This window comes from Schistosoma mansoni (genome assembly GCF_000237925.1).
Source record: "Schistosoma mansoni, WGS project CABG00000000 data, supercontig 0177, strain Puerto Rico, whole genome shotgun sequence".
Classification (NCBI taxonomy): domain Eukaryota; kingdom Metazoa; phylum Platyhelminthes; class Trematoda; order Strigeidida; family Schistosomatidae; genus Schistosoma; species Schistosoma mansoni.
Window position 1 is genome coordinate 213,404 of NW_017386061.1, and position 11,785 is coordinate 225,188.

General features: G+C 34.2%; 1 protein-coding gene across 1 annotated transcript; it reads right to left on the reverse strand.

The window, feature by feature from the left end:
• Positions 1–398: 398 nt before the first annotated feature.
• Smp_161260 (hypothetical protein) lies at positions 399–11,531 on the reverse strand (the record flags this gene model as incomplete). Its single annotated transcript, XM_018795854.1, has 9 exons — positions 399–581; positions 739–1,086; positions 2,777–3,013; positions 4,018–4,470; positions 5,596–5,710; positions 7,607–7,973; positions 8,861–8,918; positions 9,553–9,918; positions 11,439–11,531. The coding sequence occupies 9 exons, from the start codon at positions 11,529–11,531 to the stop codon at positions 399–401; spliced, it is 2,220 nt and encodes a 739-aa protein (XP_018646928.1).
• Positions 11,532–11,785: the final 254 nt, after the last annotated feature.

Consider the following 11,785-nt stretch of genomic DNA (forward strand, 5'->3'; position numbering starts at 1 on the left):
AGTTTGAAAACACACAGATACAAAAATGGCACATTTTTCTTTTGCTACAGTTGCTTTGGTGAGTCTTTCCGCTCTCGATTCCTGAATCATCCGCTCCTTTCAATAGATGTCTCTACTGATTAATCCTTTCGATGTTATAATGTCTGTTCATCTAACAAGGCCATATTCCTCCTGTTTAGCGCTTACTGCTACCCCTCTAAGCTAGTTAATAAATGGGTAGTTGTCTCCCATAACCAAAAATTAATCACTAGTTTGTAAATCCCGTTTTTCGTAATCACTTTGTTCGTGTTTGCAGGAGTGATAAGTACTCTCTGATCCATCGACTCAAAAACTCCGTCAATAGAAGCTGTGTTTGTTACCATTGACGACAACAACGTCCGCATAAATTTATAACTGGTTTAAAGGAGTAACAATAAGCGTTCAAACTGAATACTCAAGTAGTGAGAGTTTAAGACTTGAAGCATATTAAGTGGATTTTCACAAGATACGGTTGTCATCAAAGCATCAAGTTGATTGTCCACTGTAGTTTCTAAGACTACATCAAAAACTGCCATGATGATGATAACATCAGGCTGTTCAAACTAAAGTGAACGGAACGGAGTTTTTAAGTTGAAACTTTGTAATTAGAACTCAAGCACTATATAACTACTAGGTCATTTTTATAACTGATTATTTAATAAATAATATTTGTAAATAATTTACCTCTTTTAATTTTGAATTACCATTTGTACAACAAACCAAAGGTGAACATGAGTGCTCCATGGAAATTTCATCTTTGAGATTTTTTAATTCCTTGTTTAAATCACTATTATCATTATTTTTATTCTCGTCCGATAATGAATTCATTTTACTACCTAAATAACTCAATTTAGAACAAGGAGAATTATAAACTAGTGTAGCTGATATCCATTGGATTAAAATACGTAGTTGTGGATCTGCGTAATAGTTGGAGGAATATTCTTCTAGCCCACAATCTAATATTAAACCTGGAGGTCGTATGTTAGAATGATTGTATTGATTTAATTTCGATGGATCTTGATTATTGTTGCTCATGATTAAGTCAGGAGTTGTATTCCTTGAAGGACTCTTTGAAAGTATAAAGAAAAGAGTAAAAGATAAACACTTTCGATAAATAAGTAGTGATATTATCCAGTCATCTGAGAAGTCAATAATAAATATAAACTGACGTTAGATTTGATTCATCTTCCAGGCACAGATTCGTTTATTTGGCTTAAGACCATATTCCAAGTATGAGGGCTAGTGATACTATTCAGTTGCCCAAACCGAAGTAGAGAGAAAGAGTGGGACTCAAACCTGTGACTTAGTGACTGGCCACTGATATGGTTAGAAAGGTGATTTGCTGGATTATAACTCAGTAATTTACATGAAGCCCTTCTGATAATAAAGTAGCATACACGAATGCTATGGATAAGCTTTAATGTATATTACATAAAACTGTACATAGCTAATGATCTTCAGTAGAAATTCATCCCACTAAGACATTATGCTGATGACAAAAACAGTAGGCAGCTTAACGGCTCTTTGTAAATTTATACACCCAGTTATATACAATATACGCATCCTTAGTGAGTCCGAGCTACACAATGTAGCTTCCAAGTGTTTTTTCAATAGTTCGAAGTCAAATAGGTAAGTTATAGCATACAGCAACATGCTGCAAATTAGTTAGTTAAGTCGTAATAATAGTAATTATAATGTAAATATATAGCCAATGGACTTCTAATGACAAAATACAACAGTCTTCATAATTATGTATCTGTGTCAAAGTAAGATTTGTTGTATTGATAAAAACATCTGGTTAAGAACCTGAAATCGTTTAGTCCGAATTCGGTTATAATCTAATTTTTCTTTCAACTTCAGTCTTCATATTTATGTATCTGTGTAAAAGTTGGATTCGAAGTTCAAAGAAAACTTAGATTATAACCAAATTCAGACTAGAAGATTTCAGGTTCTCGATCAGAAGTTTTTATTGACAGAGCTATGAAACTTATTTAAAAGTTACAATTTTAACTAATACAAGTTGTATTTACTTAATATTGTAGTACTTTCACACGATGAATAACCAAAAGAAGGTTTAACAGACAGCAACAATATACTTTCATATTTCACTATGACTTGCTAAATAAATGATTTTGTACAAATTAAGTAATAATAACAATACATTCCACTGTATTCATTTGTCAGTTTGATTGATCAAAACATCAACTATTTGTTGGGGATGTCAAATCCCCAGAACTTACTTGGTAAATGGCTTAATTTTGTAATTTTATTTTGAAAATTTGAGTTTCCTTGTTTTCGCGCCGAAGGCGCTCTCTTCACCTTCAAGTTGTATTTCCCATTTGTAAAATATCTTAAATGCTAGTGGTCTGTTGTATCTTTGAGTGTGCTATTTTGTAATGCTGCCCAAGGACAAATTATCCCCTTATGACTTGCTTGTACTCGGCTGCTTACGGAATATATATTCCCCTACTTCGCCTTGGACTTCTTCCTCTAGTTAGCGGGGCCTGGGACAACGGATCTGACTAGCCTATCGTGTCACTGTGTCATTGGCCTTCGTTCGTTACCGAGAAAATCGACTTAGCTTAAGCATATCACTATTGGGCAGCAGTAAAATTAGTGAATGAGTTTAAAATATAGTGGAACATCATTTTTAAATCCTATTGTTAAAAATCATTTAAAAATATAAAAATAACTTTTAATTTTAGATAATTTTTGAAAAAATACATAATACAGAAAATAATCATTCTCAAAAACCCACTTGATTCAAATGATAAGACATTCTTTGGATGTAAATTTCCCCAAATGCTGAAATAAGACATTGTACAGCTATACTATTAGAAAATTCGAAGAGTCTTTCTGAAATGAAAACATGAGGTAGATCAGTCATAATGGAATCAGGTTGTGGAGACAGGAGTTTTTCAGAATTTATACAACTTGATATTAATTGGTTTGAGTATTTAATCGAATGTGTCTTCATGTATTGTTCATTAGTATCCTAAAAGAGTGAAAGGCAGTTAGAATAGTATTATTCAATAAAAATAAAATTTTCATCACTTTACTTTGTCAGGGTTATTCGAAGGAATTTATCGACATGATTTATGTGTATTACGGTAAACCCTATGGTTAAAATTAAAAATTATTTCAGCATACATGAATAACGTTTCGACAGTAGCAGGAATTAGACACCAATAAATAGTTGGAATTTATTTATGTTTTTCACTTAAACACTCATGTTTTAAGGTTGTAGATCAGGTCTGAGAAAACTGACAAACAGCATACTCTCCGACTGACACAATTGATCATGCTTTTGGTGTTACACATAGCACAGTCTGTACCAAGCATACATTTTGTCAGAGATCAATCCGTAATGGTTGATGGGAACTCTAATTAACAAGTAAAACTAACCAACTCCCTACCCAAAACTGAAAACAGTTCTCGACACATCTCTTTACAGTGGTGGTCCTAGGGATCTTTGCGCATGGCCGTAGATCCCAAGGAACAACTACCTGAGGCCGATCACCCAAAGCCTTTTTATGAGAGCTTTTTAGTGTGTTAGCTTCGCACTTCCAAACGCTTTACCACTAGAGGTGGAAGTCTGTGAGGTAAGGTGAGATATGAAATTTTCAGGGTCGATCTATTTTAACTCCCTCTTCCCATTGTGAGAAGACAGCATCGCCGCAGATCCTGGTTGTCCAATGGGAACACCTTACTGCTGTCGCATCCCCCTACAATCAGCAGTAGGACTTCGCCCTCGAGCTTTAAGTTGTTGCTTTCAGTCTTACCGTTCTTCAACCGACCTGGCTGCCATGGTAGGACGTAAAGGAACACGTGTTACGGCCAATATAGCTCGGTTGAGTCATCACGATAGCTAAGCCCGATTTCCATGTCGAGGTATCAGCTACGGTTGGGATACAGTCATAATGGTCTCCAGTTTATAGTTTAACCCATTCAAAACGAAATATATCGGAATTTCAAGTGATTGTTTACAAACGAAATTACCTTGACTAATGAAGAATTATTTGTTTGTGTTGAAAACATATGACACAACTCTGGAGATGGACACTTATTTAAGATTTGATGGGACTGATTTTCATCTAGATCGTCTGTGGGACATTTCTTCTCACACTTGAAAGAACCATTCTGTTGGTTTATCTGATGTTGTGGAGATTTTTCATCTATATGATGATCTTCATGTAACCGGTTACTGGCAACATTAATGGTAGAATTTGTTCTATTAAATTCAACAGCCATATCATCATTCATTGACTTCATCATATTGGAACCATTATTATGATCATGGGACACACATGAATATTTGACTTCACTAAGTATTTGCTTAGACAGTAGATTCGACCAACTCATCAATTTGTTGGCATTTTGGAATGCATTGGAAATTAATTTATCAACATATGTATACAAATGATGAGTATGTAAAGCGGATAGCTGTTGACCCTATTAAAAGAAAATTTAGAAGAAAGTTAAAACCAAGAGATAAAATACGTACTTATATAGGAACTAAGTAAACACTAAATCTTGTTTTAAGAAGTACTACACAATACTGTTTATTGGATTTTGCCTAAACTACCTTCTGATTGAAAGTGTGGTGTGGTCTACTTATATCCATATAAGTAGTATGTGGTGTTGGTTAGACATAGAATGTATTTTCGCAGAAGACCGATGAGGAAAGAACTGAAACGAAGAGCGATCGGAAGGAAAATGGACGAACAATGGAATTAGAGAAGAAACAGTGAAGATCGAGACTATTGGTTGTTAATTTGCAAATTGACTGTTCATTGTATGGTTGTCAGAATTTACTAAGATAGTCTGTAATTTTTGCTTAAATACATTCGATTGTCCCCAACCAGTGTTCTGTTCACTACAAAAGTATAAAGATCTGTAGCTCATTAGGGTATTTAGTTTAATAACTCACATTGCAAATAACAAGTTATAATTTTAAACCTTTCATAACTTATAAGCAAAGATAGATGGTGGCTAACAGTAAAATCTAGGACGCGCATTTCATCCTACGTGGTACTTATCAGTTGGATAAGCCTGGATCTCAGAGTTGATGTTCATTTAGAGACTTAAATCAAGTACCGTTTACTTTAAACACTATCGCATTATCAATTACAATCGTAAATATTAATGGGATGATTTAAACAAACAATACAAATGCATTTTTCGTAACTGTTGATTTTTCTTGATTGAAGAGAGTGATTATACATTTTTCATTCAGTTAGTCGTGATAGTTATGGTTTGTGTGAAATGTAGAAAGATTTCAAAGCGACTAAACTGAAGGTAGTTCTCACTACTCTCCAAGCTATTGAGCAAGATTCCAAATCATAAAACAGTGGAATAACATTAGATAGTGTTATGCCATGGTAGCCAGTGACGAAAGTAGATTTATATGCCATTCAAATCCAATCCACTCGGTAGTAACACGTTTTCTAACTGGAATTAATTCGTGATGAAAATCACTTCAAAAGTATATCTCATGGAACCAATGAAATATAATTATTCTTGTTGATATTAAAAATATACAAGGATTACATAAATAAATAAATAGAAAAGGCGTACATATTCTAAATGTTCTCCTACTAATTCATCAGCATAATGATAAACAACTGTTTTATCAACATCCGGATGTTCAAAACAGTTGGCTTGAGGTGAACAATTGGAGGTGGTCATATTTCTATAAAACGAAAAGCGTAGAAAGGAATGCTTTCTTTATTTAGTAAATAGTTAAAGTTAAATAATAATGATGATTTAGTCACTTTTTAGCGTCAATCAGAAATAATGTGATTTTGTAAGTTTGTAGTACTATGTTTTTTGATGAACGCTTAAGGGTAGTCACTTTCTGAAAAACGACTATTCGTTATTGTATTTTATTTATTTATTTGAACAAATAAATATTGGTACAAGTAGACACCAGACACATATGCGCCGCACAAGTCACTTGATTTGTGTATGGGCTGTGATACCGCCCGGGTGCGTGGACCGAAACAGGTGGTTTTCTTAAGGGGCTACATCCGGAGCCTTTGACCTAAAGGTCTAACTCACAAGGCAGTGAAGCAACGTTAGAAGATACAGTGCTATGGTAGCCGGTGGACTAACAATAGGTTCATACGTCATTCGTTTCCTTAGGTTCCTGGAGCCCATGTGCACCATTAGTTTGAAATCAGGGTTTTCCAACTCCCCTAGGTGGACTTTCCGTGTCTACCAACCCGGTTAAAGCTCCGGCCATTAACTTTTCGTCCTCTCAATTTCGTAAACAACAGTAATGCTACGAGAAGGCAGTGAGTAGGACTTCTCTGGCAGAGGCTGTATACGCGTAGCCGTGTGAGAGCATTTTTAAGAGAGAGGGGGGGTCACCTCACTCTCGGCCGCACCAGGACATTTGGGGGCCTTGAACTTTTATAAATTCATGGTAAAGCGCTGTTTCCAGTCCGTATTTATGGATTATAAGGTAGAAGCTGTGAAGGCTTAGGTATTGCCCAATCTAGGATTATTTCTAATGTATGCCTCATTTCTCTGAGAAACACCTAGATATTTTCTTTTATGTCTCATTATGAATGTATTATTAGGATGAAATTTACTTTAAGCTTTAAGCATCTTATCCGGATAATTTTTCTTGTTACACAAAACGAAAGTGCCATTAGTATACTTAACAAAAAACGGCGTCGTTCGTTCGAGATTCACAAAAAACATACACACAAGGACTGACTCTAAAAGACTTCCCATAACCATTATAACTGAATGTTTCTATGCAGTTTAGGTAACTCACAAGGCAACCAGTCTTCAACTAAGAATACTGGATGTTATGCAGTTAAAATGTCCCATACACACAAAAATGACTTGGAAGCAAAATATACATACATATAAGGTAGTTTTGGTTAGCGACACATGTAGTCTGATGTTGATGATTTGAAAACCCAGTATAAAGGAACTAGAGGTAATTATTAACTTTTAATTCTCAACATCGGATGTAAGCACTATAGATATTAGGACATGGTAAATACAAATAAAAACTAGCGGGAGACGTTTAATGACATTATAACAAAAGGTTTTGTACGTGGACGAAAGTTTACTGCTACCGACACTGAATCGGTTTCGAATTGCTTGAAGACAAAATCGATAACTCAGGTGAATGACAATAAAACTAAAAGAATATTTACATGGGATTATTTACAGATAATATTTTTGAAAATATATAAATAGTAAAATTCTGTCTATACTTTAAGAATCTTTACCACTTGACAGTATAAAGTGCTGTATTAGTGTCGACTTCTTTCCAAATATAAAATAAGAGAATCAATGAAAACGACTGTTCATAAAAAAAACATTAGCATCGTTACACTAAACAATAGTCTATCAGACAATTGATTTATCCTTGAACCTAAAATTACTGTGACATTCTTCCAAACACGAAACTAACAACCTTGAGTTTTGTCAGTTTGACCAATCTTCCTTTCCTGTATAAAAAGTTCATTTTAACTAAGATGGTCTATAATGTTCAACAAAATGCCCAGTTAAACACGATGCATAATTCATGATTTACAAAAAAAAATAATAAAATAATTTAACAAACCCAGAATCGGGACGATTTGTGGTAAATCGACCAAAATTACTGTATAGTCTGTAATCCATTTTGCTTATATTTAATAGAGAGTTTACTACATTTAAAGTGGACTGGACTGATGATTTATGATCATATGTATTTTGAGATTGTTGTGATAATGAATCAGGTTTGTTTGTATTACGAGATGATTTATTGACTTGCATCATTTTTATGGTATTTTGAATATCACACATAATTCCGCAGACGAATTTATCAACAAATTTTAGCATATCACTAGTGATATTGGTTTGTATCCACTTTATTTCGGTGTTACGGAGATAAATTGATGGATTACTTGGTTCGATTGACCTATTCTTTACATATTGGGACTGGACATCTAAAGATGAAAAAAACCACACACATATATATACTCACTAAAGTTTTTTGCAGAGATCAATTCGAAAGATGTTTAATGCAGAAAGTCAATGAAATTATTGCAGAATTCTCTGAAGTGTATAGAAAAAGACTACGCCATTCCTGAGAATAAAAATATTTACCACCCCCTTTAAAATGCTATTAAGGTGCAGTTAAGGTTCATTGCATTAAAAACTTGACGTTCAATTGTAGGTAATCAGCCAGGACATTTCTCCAGGTAGTATTTCTGATAATGATACAAAAGAAGCGATCTATGAGCTAACATTCAAATTTGTACACGATTACTAAACTGTATTAGTTACTATACGATATTGTGATAATAACCCTTTGGAATATTGCCCAACGTCAGCAATCGAAATATGCTAGATTTTTTGTGATAACAGTCAGTTTAATGTATGCTACCATAAGCTGCAACTAATTATCATTACGGATTTACAACAACAAGGAAATCCCTTAACACCAAAAAACAAACAAGACGCTACTTTTTTTAATAGATAGTGTGAACTTACGGTCCTAGAGGAAAGGACTACAAAATCCGGGTTTTCTACAGCAGTTCCTTCATAAATATTTAAATTGTCGCTAATGATGGCGTTACACTAACATAAGTATATGAAAAATATATTGTTTTTAATGACGTGAATCCTTACATTAGAAGTTATTAATAGAGATAATCATTTAGGAATATAAACACCTCAATTAATTACAAACTTGTCTATCAATAAACAATTGGTTGAGTTTTAGGAACCGGAATACTGACAGTTTGATGTAATGTCATATTCTTCATATCGTTCGGGTATATTTTGTGAGAATAAAAAGATAACTTCCAGAAAAAAGGACTAGCTGAGCTACCTGGTTTGGAAGCAAGATAGTCCCACCATAGAGGACTGAAAAGACTGGGGCGAATAAGCTGAAAACAAACAGGAAAAAATAGTGTAATATGCACTGAGATTTTGCAATTAAATTTTAAAGTGAATGGATAATCAAAAGATTAGTTGTCTCCAATCATATCCAAAATGCAACTGTCATTTCGGTGTTGTAGTCGAACTTGACTAATGTAATAACTCAAGCAAAATATGTTAGCTGGGAAACTTATTTCTTGAAATCCTACCAAATGAGATAGGTAATTTGAAGAGTGATATTTTCTCCAACTGAATATATGTCTACAACGAAAAATTATCTGGTAAAGTAATAATTCGTTTTTTTCTATCTCACACTTGACCAAACAACTCTACTAACAGTTCTTGGTAAGTTGTTTTAATAAGTATAGAGACGTATGCGCATTTATAAAGTCCGTGGATTTATGTTATGGAATGAAATACGTATGATACAAGAAGATTAGTTAGAATACCTAACTTCACAAATCAAGAATTTTATCGAAATTTCATACAACTAACAAAAAAGCTACTGACTTATTAGATATCTCGTAATTTCAGCTACTGCAAAAAGTGTAAATATGACTATCAACTTTACTGTACAATTTTTATGCACAGATAAGCACTATCCAGCAACAGTTATACGGTCTCAACTACATAAAGACTTACGTCACTGTTATACTTTAGTTCGTTGGGAAAGAGACCAGAGGAGACTAGAATAATCTCTCTAACCAAACACTGGGCAGAATATTGGACCTCAGACATCCATGCTGGATACTGATTACCGTTTAGCAAAATAAAGCGACTCCAATTAACAGCTTTTTCAAAAGAGTAATCAGTTTTCACAGAAAGCCCAAGAGCTTGAGGTAGGAACGGTCCTCGAACATGATCCACCCAAAGAGTTTCACCATCTACCAAACGAGGACATAAGGGGATAACAGCGATTAGATCTGGGTATTTTGAGAACAAATGCGCAGTTTGTGATATGCCCCCACTCAATAATTCTCCTCCTACACGAGAACCCATAAAATGAACCTGTAATTTAGAAAACAGGATCGTACATTAAAAAATATATTAATCATTCTACTTGGAAACATAGAAATCTTATGAAAACGTAGAACCACAGAAATTACGGTGAGATTACGAAGATAAGGGGAAACTTTTATGACCAATTAGAAATGTTAAGGGAGACTTGGAAATCTTTATTACGTCTAAAAAAAGATTGAGGCATGATTGTTGCTAGGGTTACGTTAGGGAACAAAAAACAATCGGTTGTGATATTTGTGACTCCCTGTAAGGAGTTACAATAGATTAATAATTATTGACTTGAGACAACTTTCTGTCACCTCATATAAACATGTTCTAAATCAACCTCTCGCTTCAACACTTAGGGACCTACTCAATGATTACCAGGCAACGATCGATGTGAAAAATATTGGAGTAAGTTGGATTTATTCCAACCGACAAATCTTATGTGATAAGGTGACGTTATTATGGAAAGATCATAAACAGTATTTAGACGAAGATACTAATACAAATTCTGGATAAACAATGTAAACTGGATACGGAGTCATCGAAGGCTGTCAGCTAGAAGATGCCGGATGTTATAAAAATCAGGACTGATCTTATAGATGCACCATATTACTTAATATTCTATGGGAAGGCAAATTTATAAAACATTGTCTGGCTTCAATAAGCATGCACAACCCTGACTGGTCTGATCTGTTACATTCACCAGGTTTAAGTCTAGTACCAAGGTACATGGAGGTTTCTGAGAATATAGCTGTAGTACTTGATATCTTGAGATGAGGAGCAGGGACGATATTTACTGAAAATAACTATCAGCTGAATAAATGTCATTTCAGTGGCTTGTATTTGGAGGAGTGGTTTAGTGGTTAGACCATGTCTTCAAATATCGGACAATGGGTTGGAACTCAGTTAAACTTATATTGATTTCTAAGGTATTACAAATCATTACACAATATTTAACTCAAAACTAAGCACATAAATGTATACTTGGTTAATAAGTATTACTTTTTTGGTTAATAAAAAATGGCTTTTAGTAGGAAACAGTATAAGTTGTTCTCTTGTATGAGATCAAAATGCATTTCGTTGAGTTTTCAGAATATCAATGATGGAAACGTCAGGAAGAAATGATACAAACCTACCAACTCTATCTAATACTACAAATTATGAAGGATCGGACAAAATGTTACGGATTTACTTAGGAAAAGGCATATATACATGGTGTTCATAGTGTTAATACTTTGTATACATCTGCAGGAATGAATTTACCCAACAAACTATTAGGGGTAAAAAACTATGTTACAGGTATTATACAACCAACAACTAGTACCTGAGATCCTGTTAGTAGGTTTAATATTTACCAAACATCCCCAAATGTGTGGGAAATCTACCTGGTATTCATTGAATTAGCTCGTACATACGAACCCAAAAACGAACCGTTACCACTGTTCGAGTCACGCTTATTATACCATAAAATTCCAGACCTTTTAATCTTCCAGTCCCAAAGCAATAATGATAATTGGACTCACCACTGGAAGATGTGTCTTAAAAGCCATTCCATCACTTGTTAATGTGTTATCAACTAATAAACATGGAAGGTGAGTAGATGATAGGGCGTTCATCAAACGATAGCACATTGACTCGAAGTCATGATTTGTCGTAAGATCTGCTGATATGCATTTTAGTAGATCCAAATGTGACCAGACACGACGTGATATTAGAAGGCCTTTTGAATATAGTAGCTTGGAAGATCGACAGTAATCAAGATAGGAAATTACACACCGCAACTTGTTTGGTTCGGAGGATTGACTACAAAAAAAAACTTGAATAAATCATAAGCATACCTATTTAAAATATTTAAAAACACGTATGTAAA